This window comes from Eschrichtius robustus, chromosome 9 (genome assembly GCF_028021215.1).
Source record: "Eschrichtius robustus isolate mEscRob2 chromosome 9, mEscRob2.pri, whole genome shotgun sequence".
NCBI classification, from domain to species: Eukaryota; Metazoa; Chordata; class Mammalia; order Artiodactyla; family Eschrichtiidae; genus Eschrichtius; species Eschrichtius robustus.
The window spans coordinates 19765128-19789145 of NC_090832.1; the positions used below are offsets into that span (position 1 = coordinate 19765128).

Below are 24018 nucleotides of genomic sequence, written 5' to 3' on the forward strand. Positions count from 1 at the left end.
TTTGTGGGTTAGATTCTTTACTATTTGCTTACTTTGGAGTTTTGATTCATTATATTCTGAACATTTTCAATGCCATAATATCTGAAATGAAGAGTGTTTTTAATATAAATTCTGCTTATCTAAAGTAACAAAATTTTGTAACTACAAAATGCAACCACTTAACTAAAAAATCTTATCTTAGGGTCATATCACTGTATGACTTTCTGGTGTGTGTTTTTATATTTGATTCTCTCAGGCGTGACTTGTACAGTTTGAGGCTAAAGAAAATTTCCAGCAGATACAAAACTGAAAAAGGATGAACACATATGTACCTATCATATAGTTTTGATAATAAGTGTTTTATGTTAGTTTTCCATTCCACTGTTAACTAGATTTTATTTGGTAATAATGTGTTTTCTTTTTTGTGTTCAAAGGGCAGCCATTCTACAAAAGTGGAAGCTGTGGTCAGAACTCTGATGAGAATCCAGCTGAGAGATCCAGGGGCTAAAGCACTTGTTTTCTCAACGGTACAATCAACATTTTCATCCTCGTTGTTAACTCGGAGTGGCTTTCTGTTTCAAATCAGTTTGTATCTGAGAAATAATTGTTAATGTTTGCCAAAATGTAATTGAGATTTAGAATTACTGATAGATTTCTCCATGTTAGATTTTTTTTCTATGTCCATTGGATAGAATTATTTTTAGAGAAATTTGATGATGCTTCACAAGGCAATTCCTATAGCTACATTTCATGTTTTTATATTAATTTTCCTTAGGCATTTTCGTATATTAATATTTTTAAATTGGAATCTCTAACCTTGAAAGTCATTTCACAGATGAACTTGGTTAAGCAAAAGAAAATTAAAATAACCTATTGAATAAAAGGTATTGAGTAAAACTTCTAGTTTTCGTTTTTGGAAGATAATTAACCACGTCCATTAAGTACTCTGTAATTTGTTTTCTGTTGTTTATGTTTATCATAATTCATTTACTGAAGATGCTCATTTTTTTTACCCTATCTTTAACCAGCATTTGATACAAAAAAAATCTTTCAGGATAGAACAAAATATATTAATGGTATTACACTTGAAGATTTTGTTTTTGTTTACTTAATTCTGAGGTATAAAGGATATTTTGGTTTAGTCACTTTTCAAATTTTTTTTACATGAAAGCTGTGTGTAAATATTTATTTTCCTATTGTTTTATGTGTTCTTAGTGGCAAGATGTATTAGACATTATTTCAAAAGCTCTCACTGATAACAGCATGGAATTTGCCCAGATCAGTCGTGTTAAGACATTTCAGGTATGTCAAAAGACTTTACTTATGTTTTTTTGGAGTGGATTCAGTTGCAAATTGAAACTACTCTTAACTAGCTTACTTGCATTTATTGTCTTGTGTCGTATAAACCACAAAAACATGGTTTGAGTTCTTGATTAACTATAAAATGAACATTTAAAGGCAAAGTAAAGAAATTGCATTTATTTTCCACCTATTCAGTTATACCCATAGCAAACCATATTTAAAGATCTTCTGATTTGAGGTCTGTTTCTTTAATATAGGAAGAGATGGCTGTGGTGCACCTTTTGAATGGACAGAGGCCTCATGCCCCTGGGATTAAGTTCTAAAATCACTGCATTAGGCAAACTGCGTATGGTTAAACTATGCTTACATCACACTCAGCACAATGACAGGTGCACACCTAAGTGACAAACACCAAAAAAAACACCAAGAGAAAATTTAGTAGATTTATGTCTCTTACCTCACACTCACTCTTTCACATTCTTTCTCTCACTCTCTTTTTCCTCTAAGCTCATATAGTTTAATTTGCATACATCACATATATGTATCTTGTGATTCCATTATATATCATAAAGAACAAGAGAGGTTATGTGACACTTTTTTTCATAAAGTCAAGCAATAAGTTTATGTTTTCTAAAATTGGTAATTTTACATTTAATTTTCTTAGTCACTACATTTCACAATGACCTGGATACCGTTCGTCATTTTAACATGAGCTGCATATAATATACTGCTCTTATTTTTAGCTATCCAGCTAAAATTTAAATGTACCTTTCTTTTTTAGGAGAACCTTTCAGCATTTAAACATGATCCCCAAATCAATATTTTGCTGCTGCCCCTGCACACAGGTTCTAATGGATTAACTATCATCGAAGCAACTCATGTTCTCTTGGTGGAGCCCATATTGAACCCTGCCCATGAGCTTCAGGCCATAGGAAGGGTGCACCGGATTGGACAAACAAAGTAAGGGCTAAAGTTAACATCAGTAATATTTGCTCCAGTTTCTAAGATACAGATCAGCATTTAAACTCTTCATTTATGTTCATCATAACCTATTCATTTTTAGTTACTTCCTTATGTATTAAATTTTCAAGTGTTATTAGATGACCAGAAGACATTTTGAGATTTCCAACCCTCCCTTCTCCAAGCAGCAAACCCCCAGATTCTCCCAGATTGTTGTCTCCTCCTTCAGAAACTACCCTGATCATTTCATCAAAACAGCTTCTTAAAATACTTAAGACAACTACTAAGTTGAAGGCATCTATCATAACTTTGAGAAGAATTGACTTTTGATTGGCTAAAGTAGCCTGTATTTAAAAGAAGGTATATTTCGTACATGACTGAAAACAAATAGCTTTTTTAAATGTTTTTTTTTGTTTTTTTTTTAAATTTATTTATTTATTTATTTTTGGCTGTGTTGGGTCTTCGTCTCTGTGCGAGGGCCCTGTCTAGTTGCGGCAAGCGGGGGCCACTCTTCATCGCAGTGCGCGGGCCTCTCACTATCGCAGCCTCTCCTGTTGCGGAGCGCAGGCTCCAGACGCGCAGGCTCAGTAGTTGTGGTTCACGGGACCAGTTGCTCCGCGGCATGTGGGATCCTCCCAGACCAGGGGTCGAACCCGTGTCCCCCGCACCGGCAGGCAGACTCTCAACCACTGCGCCACCAGGGAAGCCCTAAATAGCTTTTTTATAAATTCTTCCCCTTAGGAAAATACAGCCTTCCAGGTCCACTCTAAGAGACAATTAGTTTAGTTTAAGGCACAAAGTAATCCTAATAGTAGATATTATGTAGTATGTACTACTTTTATTCAAATATCAGAATGGACAATTATCCTTTATAAGGCCTCTCAGATGTATTACCTCCTGGATGTTAGATGCTTTGAATTTTTTTTTTTAAATGCATCCATACTAAGCTCTCATTTAATAAATATTGATTGAATACTTACTATATGTCAGGCATTATGCTAAATACTGAAGATTCAAATTGAATAAGACATAATTTGTTTCCCCAAGGAGATCACTATGTGGTACAGGAAACATGATTTAACATATTATAGTAGAGTGTGAGAAAATATAATAGAAGTACTGTGGTAACAAAAGAAGGGAGTGATCTCTTGTGCCCTAGAGAGTCAGGAAAGGCTTCATTAGATTGACTCTTAAAGGAATAATTATTCCAAAGTTGGGCTAGAAAAGGGTACTCACACAGCCAGAGTTGCCTGTGCAGAAACACAGAGGAAATAAATAACATGATATTTCTAGGGACCCTAAGAAGTGAAATTGCTGGAGTATAAAGTATGTGGAGAGGAGTGGCAGGAGACGAGGTATTGTATGCCATGCTCAGAAACATGGCCTGCTTTGTAAGCAGTGGCTGGGAGAGCAAATGATGACTTTTAACTTTAAGCAAGAAAGAGACATGTTCATCAGGCAAAATATGGCAAAGTAATATAATTGTAATAAATGCAAGCTTGTTCTAAAGTACTACCAAGTAGCATTTAAAACATAGTTATGTCTTATTGGGTTATGGCTTTTTGTTTGGTTTGGGCCTTTGGCGGTGCGGTGGGGGGAGCAGGGAGTTGGTTTTTTTGCTTTTTGGTTTTGTCCTATATCTTTAAACATTGAGTTCTTATCATTATCTTCTAAAGCATACAGTGGACTCATCCCAGATGTAAGGCCGCAAGTCTAAAAAGGACACTCAACACTGTTTTCCAATCCTACTATGCTTCCCTAGTAAATAGATTTTTCTACTTTCTGAGGAGACTCTCTTAAGTCTCCTGTATCTTCCTGCTCCCCTTTGAGGACGATCTTGCCTCATTCAGAGAAAACAGATACAGTCAGATTAGAAGTACCTCATCTTTCCATCACCAGCTTGAACAGTCTACCTGCATCAATACCCACACAGTTCATTCAGTAAGTTTTCATTGAGCTCCTCCTGTGTGCCAAGCACTGTTCTAAGTACTTGAGATGCCCTCACAGAGCTTAAATTCTAGTTGTAGGGGGTTGGTAGAGAGATAGATGGTAAACAATAAACATAAGTAAAATATATACTATGCTAGGAGCAGGGTAAGGAGGATTAAGAGTGCAGGTGGCTGGGCAGGAAGGCATGGAAGTTCTTATGAAGAAGGTAACAGCTGAACAAAGAAATGTGAAATGAGATAAAAAAGAGAGAAGGTCATGCAGATACCTGCCATCTCTGCCTCCACTTTCTGCCTAATAGTCCGTCCTCCACACAGCAGCCAAAAGGACTTCTAAAGTATAGCCAAGAATAATTTGAATCATGCATTAAACCCACTGATGGCAAGAATCCAAATTTTTGCCATGTCCTACGAGACCCTATGTGATTTGACCTCCCTGCCCTTTGTTTACAATATGCTTTGGCCATGCTAGCCTTCTCTCTGCCCCTCAAACATTTTCAGCTTGGGCCAAGCACGTTCTCTTCCCAGGACTTTGCGTTTATTTCCTGCTTCTTCTATCTGGATGCTCCTCCCACTCCTCCTTTGCTTATTAGCTGTCTCATCCCCACCAGTCATGCTTCAGGTCCTGTGTCAGCCTCCTCATGTCCTTGTCTGCACCTGAAAATATCTTATTTTGTGTGTGTTTATTGTGTATCCCCTCAATAGATATTTTTCATTTGTTGTATTCACTGTTGACCATTGCCCCTACCAGCACCTGGATTAGTCCCTGCCACGGTAGATACCAACTGACTGATGAATATAACATATAATATATGAAGTTTGTTTGTTCTAATTTGTTTTAAGGTGTTTTTAAACTTATAATTGTTATGTACCTTCTAGACCCACTATTGTACACAGATTCTTAATTAAAGCAACAATAGAGGAAAGAATGCAAGCAATGCTGAAAACTGCCGAGAGGAGGTAGGTAACAGTCTACTTCAAGTGGACAGGAGTTTTCCTGTTCATAAAAGGTTGTATACGTGTGTAGAACTTCTTCACCTAGATGACCACTTAGTCAACCAAAAGATATAAGTGCAAATGCTTTTTAAAAGCAAGGTATGACATTTTACCTCTCCAGAATTTCCCCGTTAGTACTTTGGGCATTCTATATTTGACTTAATTTATTAATAGGGATTGTAATATATAAAAATATTTAAACTGTCCTACTATTAAAGAAACTTCATTTCAGAGCTAGTATACTTTGAACCACCCATGTGTATTGGGGGCGGGGGGGGGGGTGGAGGGAGGAACTATCCTACATTTCTTTGCCACACTGGATTACTTTTTAAATGGAATCTATCTTTATGCCCAACCTAAAAGCTTTAGTCTGATAGCTGTAACATGAAATTTAGAGTGCTGCTTGATACATCACACTGGTTAGTCACATGCAGGTAGAAAGGTCTGGACTTAAAACTAGGCTGGTAATTGTGGCATTAATTTCAAAGGCAGAACAGAAGCAGAGAGACCAGAACAGCCTTAATTTTGAAAACTTAAGTTTGGAATCATAAAACTTCCTAACATTTATTTCCTAATTTATTTTCTTTAAAGTCATTTTGAAACATAAACTAATACCTAGCTGAATCCTTGTGAGATAGGTATGATTGGAAGATACACTCAGAAGAGATGATTGCCTTAGAAGGGATTGTTTCCACAGAGGTACTTTGCAGAGCAAAGAAGCCATTGGAAACCAGAAATTTTCTTTCATTGGTGGTCTGTGGGAAAGAAAGGCTACCACAAGAGCTTTTTGCCTCAAACATGAAGGCTTTTTGTTAGTGGTGTTTCCATATGTCACAGAATTCAGTGCTTATATTTAAGCTGCCTCAATAAAACAGCAATTAAAAGAGCTGTTGAATTGTTCTTGAAACAAATGAACTTTGGATACTAAGAAGGTAAGTTGTAAGGTGAGAGCTTTAGTACTAGCTGGCAGGGGTTTTGTCTCTTTGTTTTATTAATTGTGCAGAGAAAGACATTTTATGACCAAGTTTGAAAATGGTATATAGAAATCTTCACTAATTTTAACAAGTTGTAATAATGATCCCATTGCCTACTTTCTTCCAGGAGTTTCTTATAACTCAATTACAAAAACTTAGAACAAGTATGTTCTTCTATAAGAATATAATATTATTGTACTATTATGTCTTATATTATTATTATAAGACCAGACAGTATATAAAGACAAATATAATAATTTATTCCTTGGGGTTTCTTTCTGATTCTGCTCACTTGCAAAATCCTGCAGTCACACAAACCCATCAGCGAAACATTCCGAGGCCTCTGTCTTGACCGTGGCTGATCTGGCAGACCTATTTACCAAAGAAACTGAAGACCTCGAATGAAGTACACTTGATTCAATCCACAGACTTTAATGTGTTTTAAATTTTTCATAGTTTATAGAATAAAGTTATAAGTTAAACAATCCAATAGATGTCAGTAAACAGTGTTCTTAGTTGAATGAATTTATTTCTTTTTCAGTTGTACAGTGTCCTAGTAGTTATTGAGTCCTTTCCAATATACTGTTTCCACAATAGCCTATAAAGATTTTTAATTTTACACTCCCAATAAAATATTTATTTTTGTTCCCAAGAGTACCTCTATCTGAGGGAATTAAGAGAGGTAATGTGTACTTTTCTTTTGGTAAGATCAGTCTTAAAAAGAATTAGAATAACAGAGTAAGTCAACTAGTCTAGTTGTACATGACTTGGTATACTCTACCAACTAGATCTCATTTTTGAAAGAGCCTTCAGTATCTTTAGCACATGATTCACCAATATCTTATTAGTGATATTTCTAAAAGATGGTGAATTATGTTAGCTCCTAGTTCTTTGAGTAGATATAGACTGTAACTCCATAAATAGTAACTTTAGAGTAATGCAGCTCCTAACAATAAGTTAATATTAGGCAATTATTTCTTTTCTCTGTATCTTGCCACTAAAAATCAAAACACTGCACACTTTAAGTATTTCTATTCTATGTTAAGTATTATCAGTGTAAGCAGTTAACTTTAGCCTTTCTAAGTGTATTGATGTTTATTACTTTCCTTAAAATTATCTAAACTGCTTTCTCTACTTTTAATTTGTCTTACTGAGTTTTTACCTGTTTTAAGATTGATGTATCTGTAAATATTGCAATGTTTATAATTTCAGTTCTTATCATTATAACATGGCAATATGGCAGGGGTTTTTTTATCGCTATTATACTAATGTCCTGGGTTCTTTTCCTTTCCCATGTTCTTGTGTAACTAGACTTTTAACCACTAATATCTAAATTTATGATAGGATTTGTTATTTCATTCCACTAGTACTTTCCTCAAGGACTAGTATTTGATCTTTGGAACAAGAGAATGTCATATTCACATAAGCAAATAATTGCAAGTGATAATAACCTAGTGTTTCTTCTTCTGTGAAGAATTAATGGACTTTGAAATTGCTAAATAAGGAGTAGCTTGTTGTATCCTAGCCATTTGATGTAATACAGATGTTCTTGATTTGTTTTCTTTGAGCCTTCAGAGTTTTAGATGACCCTTAGGACTCATTAGCTCCTACTTAGTTGCCCAGAAAACTGTAATAGAAATATACCCTGGATCAGATTTGTCCGAGAGGCTTTGGTGCTTAGTTAAGGTGCATTTTCTTATTCTGGTTTATAGGGTGACATAATTCAACTGAAGAAAACACACACACATTTTTGGTGCTTATTTTCTTCAGTTGAAGGAAGATATGCATTGATTCTTTTATATGAAATATTAAACAGAACTATTATTTTTGTAGCTCTTTACATGTTATAAAGAGCTTTCCTATAGATTCACGTGTTTAATTTGCCCAACAGTCCTGTGAAGTTGATATAATTAATATCATTGCTGTTTTAAAGGTAGAGAACTGAGATTCAGAAATATTGAGAAATGTGCCTATGACACACAGCAAGTAAACAGTGGAGCCAAGGTCCCCTGACTGCAAATCTCATGTTCTTTCTCTAAATCATATACCTTGTTGAGATTCAGAAGGCCCATGGTTATAATTTAATGATGAACATATTTCAGTATTTCTTTCTGTTTGTTTCCTAGTATTCCTTTTTGCGCTACAGTTTTAGGGAAAACAATCTGATATGCTTTAATTTTGTAAAAAAAAGAAATATAAAAATATAAATATACCTATCTGTATTAGAGAAAACCTGCTCTTATTTATTTCTGTAAAATATTATCAACTGAATAAATATTTTAGTGGAAATTGAAATTTGGGGATTTATTTCATTTCTGGTCCATAGAACATACTGCGTGGTTTTTGTTTTTTGTTTGTTTTGGTCTCTCAACAAAAGGTGTCAAAATTGTTTATACCACAGAAGCCTATATTTTATAGACATTTATTATTTCTTCAAAACTGTTGTGACACTTCTCCCAAATGATTGTTCAGAACAAATTCAGATCTAGTCCCCACATCTTGGCTGCAAACAAAGGACTTCTTTGATTCCTCCTTCCATCATTTTATATTCTCTGAAATGTCACTATACTTATAAATAGTTGTTCTTAAATGGATGCTTTATTAATGAACCAGTGAGAAAAAAAAATGAGGTAATTCGAGTCCTTGGAGACCTGAAATGCATTTGGATTTGGGGCCACGTCTCTGTTAAAGGAATCCAGGTGAGCTGACTAGGACTGAAAAGACTTATTTATATACAGTGAGAAATACATACACCTAATTCCTTAGTCTTTTGCTTCAAACCCAGGTAGCTTTACTATGTCTATTGCAGCTTCAACTTTTCTCTCTGCATGTGATCTCAGTAGGATGGCCCATGTTTTAGGGATACAATATTAGGGATTGGTCCCTTTCATATCATACGAATAACAACAAACTGAAAACTCTCTACATTGATAATTCAACATATAACCACAAATTCTTTGTAAACAATTATCAAACTTAACGATACTTGTCAAAATATTTAGGATTTGAATTTAACAATGCAAGATTAATCATTAACTCAAGTTACCTTGTTAAGTGGACAAAGGAAGAAATGATGTCTTTTAAATCTTCTGCTCTCGTTTACTAGTCCTCCCAAGATTTAGTGTGCTTGAGTTCTTTATGTTTACAGGATAATCTTCGAGAAATGCAAAAATCACCTGTGCTAGAAGACCTCAGGCTTAGTTAAGCTGAATAAAAAGTATCTTTCAGTTTTTCTAGAATTTAAACGAAATCCCACAATTATACGCCGTTTCTTAATTTCTAATTGGCATATCAATATAAAAATGAAATGTTATTAAAACGGTACAGTACAAGCAATGTGTTTTAAACCTGTCTACTCTGATAAAGGAAATCTAATCTTCAGTGATGCTTCTTCAAAGTGGGATCAATCAACTCTGTATTTTATGTAACTTACAAGAATTTCCATGTACCTCTGTTACATTGTGAATGTGATATAAACACTATCCCACATAAGGCTTGAATTTGAACCACTTGCAAGCCTTCCTTTAGAGGAAGGCTGTGTGAGTAATTGATAACCCCAAAGGGAATTCAGTTCTCACAGTGGGTATATGGTGTTGCCTCTGAGTTGAATAACAGACAGTATCACATACAGAAAATAGCAGGAGAACTTGGCTGGGACCAAAGTGGGCATCTCCAGCTTCCCCATGCCTTCAGTCAGCGTTTCAGAGACCTGCATACCTTGTCTTTGAAGTTCCCGTACCATCCCTTAACCCTATTCCGTTATTTAATATCAGTGACTCTCAAGACTGATTTTGTCCATTAAAACTGACTTTGCTATATTGAAACCAAATCCTTTGTACTACAGCATATGCTTTTTCCTTGCAAAATAGAAATAAAATTTAACCTCCATTATCTGTGTAATGATTCTTTGTATGGGTGACTATTATTATTATTAGATTATTAGGTAACTTTTGCTTTCTGCCTTTCAGATATTCCATACCTTCAGCCTTTACTTAAAGAGCTTCCTCTCCAAACCCCTTTGGTATCTGTCTCCTAATAAGCCTGCTCTTATGTGCCACATCCTTGATAGAGCCTATTCAAGGAACGGTTTTGAGCGAGGACCTATTTTCAACACATGGGATCTTTTTTTTTTTTTTTTTTTTTTTAATCTATTTATTTATTTATTTTTTGGCTGTGTTGGGTCTTCGTTTCTGTGCGGGGGCTTTCTCTAGTTGTGGCGAGCGGGGGCCACTCTTCATTGCGGTGTGCGGGCCTCTCACTGTCGTGGCCTCTCTTGTTGCGGAGCACAGGCTCCAGACGCGCAGGCTCAGTAGTTGTGGCTCACGGGCCCAGCTGCTCCACGGCATGTGGGATCTTCCCAGACCAGGGCTTGAACCTGTGTCCCCTGCATTGGCAGGCAGATTCTCAACCACTGCACCACCAGGGAAGCCCTGGGATCTTTTCAGATCCGTGATTTGTATGCCTCACGGTTCTGATCCCTGAACTCTCCGTGTCTTACAGAGCAAACATTTGCGCCCAGATTTCCTTAGAAACTACTTCCTCCTCACTTTATTAATAATATATTTTGGGTATATCTACTGAGATGGCCTGCGCTTATTTTCTTTCAAGACCATTTAGTGTATATTTGCCACATCCCTAATTCTGAGCTCAGAATTATAAAGGCACCTTATGCCCCTTTGTTTCCCTGCTTCCCAAATGACTGCTACACGCAGTTATTTTTTTCCAGACTGTTTGTAAAAATGTCCATTAACTAAAATGAAAACACTACTGTTTGTTGACCATACTGAGTATATTTTCCTTTGGCTGTCACAGAATATTGTCTTCTTTGCTCAGTGCAAACCTGTGTTTTAAAAGGGAATGTATTTTAATGCCTGATCTCACTTTATTGTATTAGAATGTTTATAAACGATTAGCTGTTAAACTGTTAAAAGCATCAGTGTGGAATATTGTTTAAGTAAAACTTCCTCAGTGCTTTTCACTTTTTAATTGATAATCAGATTGCTGCTTATATGCTGCAGGTGACCGTTTCTACCCTGAACTCATTCAGCTTCCCAGAGAATTGTCTACCAGCATGGTACAGTACAAGTAAAGATGTCACATAGCACTTCACCTTCCTATCAAGTTGTTAACGACGACTCAATTAAGTAGACATCCAATTTATGCAGTGAGTTGTTTTTAAGGGGGGATTACTTTTACTCATGATCTTTCCATATACATACAGCAAAAGCTTAGCACGTTTCCTACTTAAATGGCTTTGGTCTTTCAAGCATCACCATAAAGATCTTTACTGAGTAAACCACTTTTTAATTCTCTCTCCCTTCCTTCCTCTTTGTTCTTTTCCTCCTTGGTTTTAAAACTGTATGTCTAGGTACTGGAAGAGCAGTTTATTCACCATCACGTAAAAGGGTGCTTATCAGACCCCCACCCAGTGTCCTAACCTGGAGTCAGTGGGCCCTTGGGAGGAAGAGGTTTCCCAGATGAGCTTCAGAGGGTAAGCCCCCCAAACTGTACACAGTCTGCAGCTCCCTGGAGAGAGTTCTGTAGCAGCCCAAACTGGCAAAGACGTAACCCATAAAGACAAAAGGTCTTCAGAGTCCGCAATAATTTTGATGCACATAAAGGTCCTGAGACCAAAAATTTTGAGAACAACTACAATAGCCTATTTTTAAATTATCTTCAATGTCTCCTCATCAAGAACAAGGCAGGGAATGGGCTAAATTTTTCTAGCCAAGTTTGTGGAAAGTTGCTATATACACAATTTTATTGATCATAGGCAAAGACCTACTGTAGAAAGAAGTCTACCCACACAGCAACAGCAAGTCTGGTAGACTGTAGAACAAGGAGTTCCATTTAATTTTGCATCTTACACTTTGTTTTAAAAAAAATTAAACGGTTGAGGTTGCTTATAACAGCTGACCTTAAACCAAAAGCCATCTCCGTATGAATACAAAGTAAACTGATATTCTGTGACTGCTCTATGACCGCAGAGATACTTGTCTCCTGTGATGCCCAGTTTTATGAGGCATTTTGCCTAGGCTGTAATCCCAGTTATCCAATCAAACACTGTGTGTTGCTGTGAAAGTGTTTTACAGGTATGATTAAAGTCCGTAATCAGCTGACTTTAAGGGAGATTATTCTGGATGACCTGAGCAGGCTTGGTTTAATCAGTTGAACGGCCTTCGAAGCAAAAGTGAAACTTCCCAGAAGAAGAAATTCCATCTGTGGACAGCAGTTTCAGCTCATGCCTGAGAGTTCCAGCCTGCCCTTCCTGATAGCCTACCCTATGGACTTCAGACTTGCCTAACTGGCCTCCACGGTCACATAAGCCAATACCTTGCCATAAACCCTGGTTTTGTTTCTCTGGTTGAACTCTGACTCATACACTACCCTTGGGGAAACAAATGGGTGATATGGTTTATGCTACCACTTCTAAATAGCATCGTAATGTTTCTAAGAAAACATATACCCCAAAGTGTTTAGCCGTGACTTAAACATCAAAGAATAAAGGTTGCACCCAAAAAAAAAGGACAGTTTATGAGTATCATTGGCTCATTAGTGGCCTCTGGTGTGGCATGTACACATTCTAGGGATAGGCAAGGAAATCCATTAAGATGTGGAAAGAAGATATTGGAACTTACACAGAGTGGAGGGTTATTTATAAAGGAGAAATTAAGCTTCCTCTTATTTAATATGCAGATCAACACCAACACCTTTATCCCCATCCACTTATATGGCAGTCACATGTCATCTGTGTAAGTGAATATGGGAGCTACTAAACTATCAGGCAAAGAAGGTGTGAAGAATTTCATCCTTATAAGATGTCAGCGGGGAGGAGCTAGTCTACTGAATGCAGAGGAGGACAGGCCTGAAGCATCCAGCATGATTTTGATTATCCATGAGAAAGGAAATTTTAAACACAAAATGAGTTCTCAAAGGAGATAGTGAAATCGTTTCTGAAAGATTTTAAGTACAAGTGAACTTTAAGGCTCTTTTAAATCTTGTAGATGAAGCACTGTGGTATTTTCCATTTTAGATTTCTCTTTCTCCCAGAATACGTGGTGTTAAGTTCCAGAATCTCTTTAGCCAAGTGAATAATAAATAACAAAAAAGGGAGGGTGCTATTTGCTCTTCTAAAAAGTTAGTAAACATACAACTATTTCTTTTTAAAAATTTATCAAAGAATTCAGTGAATTCAGTAGAAAAGGCATTGCCTCTCTTTGGGTGTGCAGTAAATAGTTGCTGAATTTAATTGGTTGGAATAACTGGTAAACACGGTCCACACCAGAGCAGAGTTGTGTGGGTTACTAAAACATCTGCAAGCGTCCTGTCCGTTAAAGAGCACTAGCTAATAAACACTGAGAAATAATTTAATACTTCTCTTATAACTGCACTATTCCTGTGTGTTTCATATTTAATTGTAAGAAGTGCTGTTTGAATCTGTTCTTTGATTGTGATATCAGGAACGAATGGTTACACTATTATCTAAGATTGATTGAGAATTGCCTAAAGCTATTTGTTTCTTTTGGACTCCTATGAATCCAGCTGCCAAGAAAAGCGGTGCCTCTGCCCTGAAATCACAAGGCAACAGCGGATCCCAGATATAAAGAAACCGTGAAACCTGCTGAGGAGACTACCATTCAGGATAAGACACTATAGTGTGTCTCTTATACTAGACAAAATCGTGGGTCGTTTTCCTTTTCAGTTGGAGGCAAACTGGACCTTAAAAAGCACTGATATCCAACAATAAAAAGACAAATAATCCAATTTTTAAATGGGCAAAGGATTTTTTTAATAGAAATATTTTTATTTCAAAACAAAAACATCAAAATCTTAAGAAGTCTAAGAGTTCTATAAAATTACTTCAAAAAACATCATGTATATTTTGTATTGCCACAATATAATATCACTAAACATGTTTGCCCTCAAATACGATTATCAAGTAGTCAGTACAAACAGTAGCCATTTTAACCTTAAGGGTTTTTTTTTTTTCCAGCTTTAGTGAGGAATAATTGACAAATATAATTGTATATATTTAAGGTATACAATGTGATGATTTGATAAACACATACATTGTGAAATACCAAATAAGATAATTAACACATCTATCACCTCACATAATTAACTCTTTGTGTGTATGTGTGGTAAGAAGACTTAAGATACATTCTCAGCAAGTTTCAGTATACAATACTATATTATTAACTATGGTCATCATACTGTACATACTCATAACTGAAAATTTGTACACTTTGACATATATCTCCCCTCTGAGAAAGATAGATAAGTGACCAATAAGCACATGAAAAGATGATCAACAGCATTAGTCACTAGGGAAATGTAAATCAAAACCATCAAAACCCTAATGAAGAGGTTGGTGGAGGGGCAGAGAGGAATGAATAAGCAGAGCCCAGAGGATTTTTAGGGCAGTGAAACAATTCTGTATGATGACTACAATGGGGGATACATGCTACTCTACATTGTCAAAACCTGTATAGAGTACACCACCAAGAGTGAACCCTAATGTAAACTATGGACCTTGAGTGATAATGATGTGACAAAATAGGTTCATCAATTGTAACAAGTTACAAATTTACCACTTTGATGTGTGATATTGATAGTGGGAGAGTTGGGGGTAGGTGGAGATGGGTGGGAGGTTTCTGAGAACACTACTTGCTGCTCAATTTTGCTGTGAACCTAAAATGGCTAAAAAAAATAAACTCTTAAAAAAAAAGACACACGATGAAATACCATTTCACACCCACTAGGATGACTATAATCAAAACAATGACAAGTTTGGGCAAGGAAATGGAAAATCAGAACCCTCATATAGTGCTGGTGGGAATGTAAAATGGTATAGCCGCTTTGGAAAACAGTTTGTCCATTTCTTAAAAAAGTTAAACATACACTTACCAGCTATGCCACTCCTAAGTGTTTACTGAAAAGAACAGAAAACATATATCCATACAATGACTTGAATGTGAATAATTTGGCAGTTCTGCAAATTGTTAAACATAGAGTTACCATATGACCCAGCAATTCCATTCCTAGGAATATTAGTCATCTAGGGCTGCCATAACAAAATACCACAGACTGGGTGGCTTAAACAACAGGAATTTATTCCTCAGAGTTCTGGAGGCTAGAGGTTGAAGATGAAGGTGTCCTCACATGGTCTCTCCTCCGTGTGCATCCGCCCCTAGTGTCTCTCTTCTTATAAGGACACAAGTCATATTGAATTAGGGCCCCACCCTAAAACTTGTTCTTATCAGCATTATTTACAATATACAAAAGTGGAAACAACACAAAATGTCGGTCAGATGATACATGGATAAACAAAATGTTGTATATATTTACAATGGAATATTATTTGGACACAGTAAAGAAAAAAAGTACTGAGACATGCTACAAAAGGATGGATCTTGAAAACATGCTAAGTGAAAGAAACCAGTAGTAAAAATACTATATGCTCCTATTTCTATGAAATGTCTAGAATAGTCAAATCTATAGAATCAAAAAAGTACATTAGTGGTTGCCTAGGTCCGGGGGTGCTGGGGTGTGTGGAGTGACTGCTAAGGGGCATGAGGTTTCTTTATGACATGATGAAAATATTTTAAACTTAGATTGTAGTGACAGTTGCACAATTCTGTGAGTATACTTAAAAAATTGAATTGTACACTTCAGATGGCTGGGTTTTATGGTATATGAATTATATCTCAATAAACACATTTTAAAACATTTTTTAACACAGCACAAGGGTTTTTGGGGTTTTTTAAAGACATTTGGCATGCAAAAGCTTTAGCAGAGCCTATTCTAGATTAAAATGAGACAGATGGTCTTCAAAATATCAGGCATATTTTGTCGAGAATATTGTACTGGGGGCCTGTGAATCTCATTGATATCTGGCAGCCACAGTTAGAATGTGTGTGTGTTGAGCATCTCGAATAGCTAGCTGTAACTGACACTCAACTGAATAGATAGCCATGGGACGGGAATGAATAAAGAATGCATAGATAAAGTTCTTAGACATGAAACAAAGGTGACTATTATCTTTCAAAGACTCGTTAACCCTCATGATATTCTTAGTAAAGCCTTAATCTGGCACACTTGCCAGTTTCCAATAAAAAATCATATGGTCTTCCAACTCAGCTAATGACTGTAAGTCTTATAACTTCAACCTAGTGGGTTCTTCCCATCCTAGAAACGCAATATAGTGCCAATCTTCCTTTGACACTCAAATGTTGAGTTGAACAATTGAACTGTAAGGCTCAGCTAAAGGAATGCATTTGTGGTGTGAGCTGTGGAATGAGCTGTGAGCAACGGCATGAGTCAGGGATTCTCAACCTCAGCATTACTGACTGACATTTTGGGCTAGATAACTCTTGTGGGGAATGTCCTGTGCTCCATAAGATGTTTAGCTGTGTCTCTGGCCTCTACTCACTAGATGCTATTAGCATACCCCACCCCCAAAATTATGACAACCAAAAATGCTCCCAGGCATAACCAAATATCTCTGGGGGGTACAAAATTGAGAACAATAAGTCAAGAAATACTTAATCATTTTCCATGGTAATAACACAGACCATGTATCAAAAGGAAAATTCCATATATTTGACTTTTACTTCACTAGTATAAGCTCTGTTGGTTTGTAATATTAAGAATATTGTGTAGGGGGCTTCCCTGGTGGCGCAGTGGTTGAGAATCTGCCTGCCAATGCAGGGGACACAGGTTCGAGCCCTGGTCTGGGAGGATCCCACATGCCGCGGAGCAACTAGGCCCGTGAGCCACAACTACTGAGCCTGCGCGTCTGGAGCCTGTGCTCCGCAACAAGAAAAAGGCCGCGATAGTGAGAGGCCCACGCACCACGATGAAGAGTGGCCCCCACTTGCCGCAACTAGAGAAAGCCCTCGCAGGGAAATGAAGACCCAACACAGCCAAAAATAAATAAATAAATAAAAATTAAAAAAAAAAAAACAGAAAACTTGTGTAAACCCCTATAAATAACAACAACAATAATACATTTAAAAAAAAAGAATATTGTGTAATAAGTGGTGTCACTGATATTACAAATTTAGATGACCATATTATTTGCCAAGTATATTTGGAAGATTGTCATATTTTGCTCTTAAATTTGAATCTGATGTTGAAGTGCCAGCGTGGAGCCATGGAAAGAATTATATTTGTATTATAGTAAAAGACTGCCCTTGGACACATAAATGGAAACATTTCAAAGCAATTGAAATGTAATTGTATAATCAACTTTGCCATGTAGCAAAAGATTTGCTATCCACTGACAGAGAATTTGCAAATACACTCGATGTCTTTATCATTATGGACACCAGCTAATCATGGCAGAACTCACCTTCGTTGTCCTTCAAGCCTATCAATTAAATCATCTAAGAAAAAAGGATGTAATCTTGTAAGTTCTGATACATCGTACTTCAAGGGTTTTAAATGTGTATTTACTGCATTCTGAAACTATGGTGTGTGGACAGCGTCTGTCCACACATTTGAATATGTCATAACGTTAATATAATATCACTCTGTGACATTAGTTTTCCCACTAAAACGTCTTCACCTGCCTCAAGAGGACCATAAGTGGACCTGATGCCTCTGCCTTTAAGAAGCTAGGGTTAAATGGTTCCTAACTTTCTTCCCTCCTCCCTCCCTTCTTCCTTACCTCCTTCCTTCCTTCTGTCTTCCTTCCTTTCTTCCTCCCTCCCTCCTTCCCTCCCTCCTTTAATAAGCACCACTGAGACACTAAAACTAACATCCCCACCCACCCTTTGCAATTATTCTACATGGAACCATACAGGATTGCATTGAATCTTTCGCCTTTTAAAAGAAATTAATTGTTTGCCTTTTTTTTTTTTTTTTTTTTTAATTTATTTTTGGCTGTGTTGGGTCTTCGTTTCTGTGCGAGGGCTTTCTCCAGTTGCGGCAAGTGGGGGCCACTCCTCATCGCGGTGCGCGGGCCTCTCACTATTGTGGTCTCTCTTGTTGCGGAGCACAGGCTCCAGACGCGCAGGCTCAGTAGTTGTGGCTCACGGGCCCAGTTGCTCCGCGGCATGTGGGATCTTCCCAGACCAGGGCTCGAACCCGTGTCACCTGCATTGGCAGGCGGATGCTCAACCGCTGTGCCACCAGGGAAGCCCCATACTATGCATTTTTTAATTGCCTTCAAGTCAGTTAATGTCTTGGAAAACAGGTAACAGATACTTTTATTGTCTAGATATAAATCTATTAAAGTCAACATTAGTCTTATTTGTTGAAAGTTAGAATTAACCTATGAAAAATAAAGAAAGTGAGGGGAAGAGATTTATCCTCTTTTTGAATATCTATTGTGAGAAGCACCGTTCAGGTATTGTAATTACCTAGAAGCATTCTTTCTAGGTAAAGAATGTTAAGGAGTAATTGAGGCTAAGCAGCACAGAAAATTAGGTTCTCTGGATAGGAATTCACATTCCTTTGAAAGAGCCTGATCATTTATTGATATCTGTAGCTCCTCAGAAATATCAGGCTCTTCTATGAATGATACTATATATTAACAACTGCTTTCCAAGCACTGCCTGGAGAAAAATGCATATTTTCTAGTGACATCATGACATTTACCATAAAATAATCATGCAACCAACTGAAAACACAAAGCTATTACAAAGTAGGTACTAAGAAGATACTTGAATTGAATTATTGTTACAAACAACTTATTATTTGTCTAATGGTGAATAACAAATCACTTCAAGATTTAATGACTTTAAAAAATGATAATAATTTATTTAATCTCTCATGATTTCTGTGGGTCAGGAGTCTGGTAACCACTCTCATGAGGTTGTGTTCTGTGGACTGCGGGCACAGTCACTTTAAGGCGTGACTGGTATGTACTGTGTACTTAATCTTTGACATGTAATTGTTTGCTATCTGCTTTATCCCACTAAAATGTAGGCTTCATTCAGGATTTTCCTGTGGGGTGTTTTTTGTACTTTATTCCCAATATTTAGAACAATATTTGGCAGATCATCTTCAATAAATATTTGTTCAACAAATGATGTTATGTTTGGAAATTCTTCCCCATTAACAAACAACATTTTAGAACTTGATCAAATTTTTTGTTAAGAAAAAGGATGATGTCTCATGAAATAGACAGGAGAGGCATTATTACTGAAGAAGAATAAAAACAAACTATTATGATGCAAGATTTCTAACTTTCTCCTAAAAATAACTCTGATAATTCATTGTAGATGTTTTTGTTTCCAAAATGATATTTCAAGAAATCAGCTGTAAGGGTGATTATTTTATAGCAGACTTAAGAAACATATATATGTATATATATATATATATATATATATATATATATATATATATAGTAATGATCCTGACTGCCTAGGCTGTACGTCCTTCTTCACCTTCAGATTGAATTTACCAGACAAGAAACTAGAGAGGTGAGGTGTAAAAAACAAGACTCTTCTAAGACATCCACATTATCTCTCTTTGAGTCTTTACTTTTTGTTGTTGTTGTTTTCTTTTTTTTAAGAACTCAGTAATGAAATCAGAGCAACTTGATTTCAAATCCATGCTCCTAGATTTTTCAGCTGTGTGATATTAAACAAAGTTTTGGACTTCAGTCTTTCCTCATGGGTGGAAATAAAAATAATGATGTTACTTGATTTTATGGACAGAATTGCATCCCCCTCAAAATTCATATGTTGAAGTCCTAACCCCCAGTACCTCAGAATGTAACTGTATTTGGAGATAGGGTCCTTAGAGAGGTAATTAAGGTATAGTGAGGTCATATGTGTTGGTCGTAATTCAATATACCCGACGTCCTTAAAAGAAAAGGAGATTGGGACACAGACACAAGCATGCACAGAAGGAAGACCAGGTGAAGACACAGGGGGAGATGCATCTATAAGCTAAGGAGAGAGGCCTCAGAAGAAGTCAACCCTGCTGACACCTTTATCTTGAAAATCTAGTCTCCAAAACAGTGAGAAAATAAAATTGTGTTGTTTAAGTTACCCAGTCTGACCACAAACTCGGTGGCTTAAAACAATAGAAATGGATTCTTTCCAGGTCTGGGAGCCAGAAGTTCGAAATCAACTTCACTGTTGTGGAATCAAGATGTTGGCAGGGCTGTACTCTCCCAGGAAGCTCTGGGGGAAAATCCCTTCCTTGTCTCTTCCAGCTTCTGGGGCTTCCGGCATTCCTTGGCTTATGGCTGCATCACTCCAAGCTGTGCCTTTGTGATCATGTGCCTTTACCTCTTCTGTCTGTGTCTTCCCTTTGCCTCTCTTTTATACTGATACTTGTAATTGCATTCAGGGCTCACCAGGTTAATCCGGATAATCTCCCCTTGTCATAACCCTTCAGTTAGTTACTTTTATAAAGACCCTTTTCCCTCATAAGGTACAAGTTACAGATTCCAGGGATTAGGATCTGCCATCGTTGGGAGCCATTATTCAGCCTAATAGGGGGATGCATTCAGATACTCACTGAGCGAACACAAGTTGCCTTCCTGTGACCCTTGCATTAGTAATGCTTAATGAACAAGATGTTCAGTGTACCTGCTCATGTTGAGATCAGGGAGAGATGAAGAGTGGAAAAGAGAACACTGAGACTTAAAAACTGTTGCAGAATATTTCTACAGTGACTTCAGTTTTGAGCTTTAGCCTCCTATTTTAAAGTGTTAGAGTTTATATTTTGGAATGGAAATAAGTAATTTGAATGTAAAAGTAGGATACAGATCCAGCCAATAAGTGTCGGCAGTCTTTTACTGTTGTAGCCAGTCTTGCTATTTGGTATAGGACTTTGCATACCAGAAATCCTGCCCTTTCCCTCTGCCTATCCTCCCACCTCAGAGGCACAGGAGACAGGTGACTGTGTGTTAGAGCAGCTCGTGGTTGTGTGGGAACAGCACTTTTGACCTCTGAATCTCTGGTGGCAAAAGCCCCAGAAAGGAAGAGGCAACTCTGAGACTCCTTTAACCCTTTTCTGTCACCTGTGGCCTCTTCCCGGGAATCGGAAACCACCAGGTGTGTCCGTGTCCCCATTTGCCCAGCACATGAGCTTTGCTCCTTTGACTCCTCGAATGCTACCTAAGATGAACCCTCGACCACTTTCAAGGTGAGGGCAGTGGTTGCTGGCTCCTGGGCTGCCAACAATGTCTGATAATAATAATAATGCCTCCTATTTAGTTTAGTATTTTATACCAAAGAGCACTTTGGGGCAGGTTCTGCCTTCCAGATGCTGGAAATACAAAAGCAGAGGAGACACATTTTCAGCCCTTAGGCATCATTTCAACCCAGTTAATTATAACTCATTGAAGCCCAAAAACTCAGGGAGGAGGGTGAGAGAGTTATTGCTATGTGCATTCTCCAAATGAGGGAGCTTAGGGTTAAAAGCTTATTTAAAAAAAAAAAAAGGTAAAATTGTGACTTTTATACAGACATAAGAATGGACATGCATTAAAGATTTTGTTTAAATCATTCAGTGGGAACCAGGCAGATGTTATAGCTGGTTCAAAAAAGAAGTCAATGGAATCCCCTGGCAGTCCAGTGGTTAAGACTGCGCTCTCACTGCCCAAGGGCCCGGGTTCAATCCCTAGTTGGGGAACTAAAATCCTGCAAGCTGCATGGCCAAAAAAAAAAGTCTAGAAGCACATATTTGTGGGGAACAAAGGAAGGAAGGTTGAAGTGAATTATAGATGGAAGCAAAACTGTTCCCACCTCACCCCCGCCTTCACCCCCCCCCACGTTGGTGGCAGAGGGAGACTGAAGGAAGTCAATAGAACTCATACCAGACAGGACAGAATTTGTATGCCTGCCACTTACAGTATACAGAGTTGTAAAATTGCTCCCATGGAATCAAAATCAAATAACTCAAGGATATATAGACATACACAGGGTTTCCCAAATAGGGTCTGCATGTGAATCTTAGACTCCCTGGCACCAGTTTAGAGACCACCTGTTCTATACAATCAGGCCTGCTTTGTCTTGAAATGCTCATTGAAGCAGCCAATGTAGCAAGATGCAGCCGAACCCAACTCTTGGGGAGACTGCCCGGACTCTCCTCATACCAGGACACAACTCCCCGGAGGGAAACCAGCTTTGGAATTTGTTCAGACATCCACTGCTTCTCACTGCGGTCAGAATGACAGCTTGAATTAGATTGACAAGTAACCATTTGTTTCCTTCCAAATTCAGACGGGAAGAGCATAAGAGGGGTCAAAGGTACCAAAATGTGAACTCAGAAAGGGGCTTAAGTCAGGGACATGGGATGATCATAACTATGGGAAAGAAAATAGTCAGCCCAGAATAATGAAACTATAGCAGTTTACAAAAGATGTGGCAGTTTATGGTTCTGAACATTCCATACTAGAAATAAATAGAAAAGCATTAAAGTCTCAGATTATGTTTGTGTTTCAAATTTTATTTATTTGATATACTGGGCTGAAGAAAAGGACATTAACAAAAAAAAGATAGTGCCATTAACAACTTTGCCTACCACTAAAGACCTAAAAATGTGGCAACTCAAAAAGAAACAAATAATCATTTCAGTGTAAACTGTCTCAGAAATCTAGGACATCATCAAGCTTTGGTCTCTTTGGGCTTTTCATTTGGAAAGAATGCTGTGCCTTTTTTAGAAAAGTTGTCTTTATGCTCCAAGCCTTTTAAAAACTTATTCATAAGCTAAATAACTTTATCTCTGCACCAGGTAACAAAGTTCTGCCTTATTGCCAGAGACTTTATTGTTTGTTCTGGTTTTTGTTTTGTTTTGTTGGTAATTGTTGTTATTTTTACTTTAAAAAAATCTTCCATTTCTTTTTCAAGGATCTTTTTCAGCTTAAAAATGTTTGGCATAAGTAAAACTAGTGAGGGTTATTCAGTAATAAATGTCCTTATGGAATAAATGTGAAGACCCCCACATTAAGGTCCAAAGCAAGGAAAGGTAAAAAATGAAGAGTAAAGAAACAAGAAGATAGGGTTTCAGGCGACAGCCCTGAGGGATTTGTCTTAAATTATAGTCACATAACAGCAAGAGAAGAAGAGGTAAATTAATCTGTCAACAAGATGTAAGAATTAACCAGTCATACAAAGGAATGCTTTGTAGCTTCATGGAACCATTGGCAGACACTCTTATGATTCAAATTACTTATATGGATAAATAATAAGTAAAAAAGATTATCACACAAGATTTTAACACAATCTGTTTAGCAACAATATCCCAATAATACACCATGAGTAATTCTTCAATACCCTGTATCCTACTGACTGTAGGCCCTGCTTCCTGACAACTAGTCACTTAACGAGTCACTAAAAGCAGCAGGAAGCAGCAGCCAGAAGATGCTGCTTGTCATAGTTACCTTTCTAAAAATACTTTGATCACGTCATCTCCCTACTTAAAAAACCTTTGCTAGCTCCTGTTGACAGTGGAAATGTCCCAAACTCCTGAACAGGACACTACTGTCCTTTATTAGCTGGCCCAGCTCTACATATCTGGTCCCATCTCAGCCACTGCTATGACCTGTATTGTGCTCTCCCCCCAGATTCGTATGTTAAAGCCCTAATGAAGCCCTCATTGTGATGGTATTTGGAGATGGGGCCTTTGGAGGTAGTTAGGGTTAGATGAGGTCATGATGTTGGGGCCCTCGTGATGGGATTAGTGTCCTTATAAGAAGAGGCACCCAGAGAGCTTGGCCCCCACCCTTCCTCTGCCAAAGCATGCACCAAGGAAAGCCCACGTGAGGACATAGTGAGAAGGCTGCCGTCTGCAAACCAGGAAGAGAGCCCTTACCAGAAACTGAATCAGCTGGCTCCTTGATCTTGGACTTCCCAGCTTCCAGAACTGTGAGAAATAAATTTCTGTTGTTTAAGCCA

General features: G+C 37.5%; 1 protein-coding gene across 4 annotated transcripts in view; it reads left to right on the forward strand.

Moving 5' to 3' along the window:
- SHPRH (SNF2 histone linker PHD RING helicase) overlaps nucleotides 1-7252 on the forward strand; it is an 85905-nt gene extending 78653 nt beyond the window's left edge. For 3 of the 4 annotated variants that reach the window (XM_068551094.1, XM_068551097.1, XM_068551096.1), the window contains 5 exons: nucleotides 414-506; nucleotides 1195-1281; nucleotides 2063-2241; nucleotides 5067-5147; nucleotides 6466-7252. In XM_068551094.1, coding sequence (XP_068407195.1) covers nucleotides 414-506; nucleotides 1195-1281; nucleotides 2063-2241; nucleotides 5067-5147; nucleotides 6466-6562 — 537 coding nt within the window. In that variant the 3' untranslated portion in view covers nucleotides 6563-7252. Of the gene's footprint in view, nucleotides 1-413; nucleotides 507-1194; nucleotides 1283-2062; nucleotides 2242-5066; nucleotides 5148-6465 lie in introns of those variants that run through there. The other variant, XM_068551095.1, reaches the window with a different exon arrangement.
- The last annotated feature ends 16766 nt before the right edge of the window (nucleotides 7253-24018 follow it).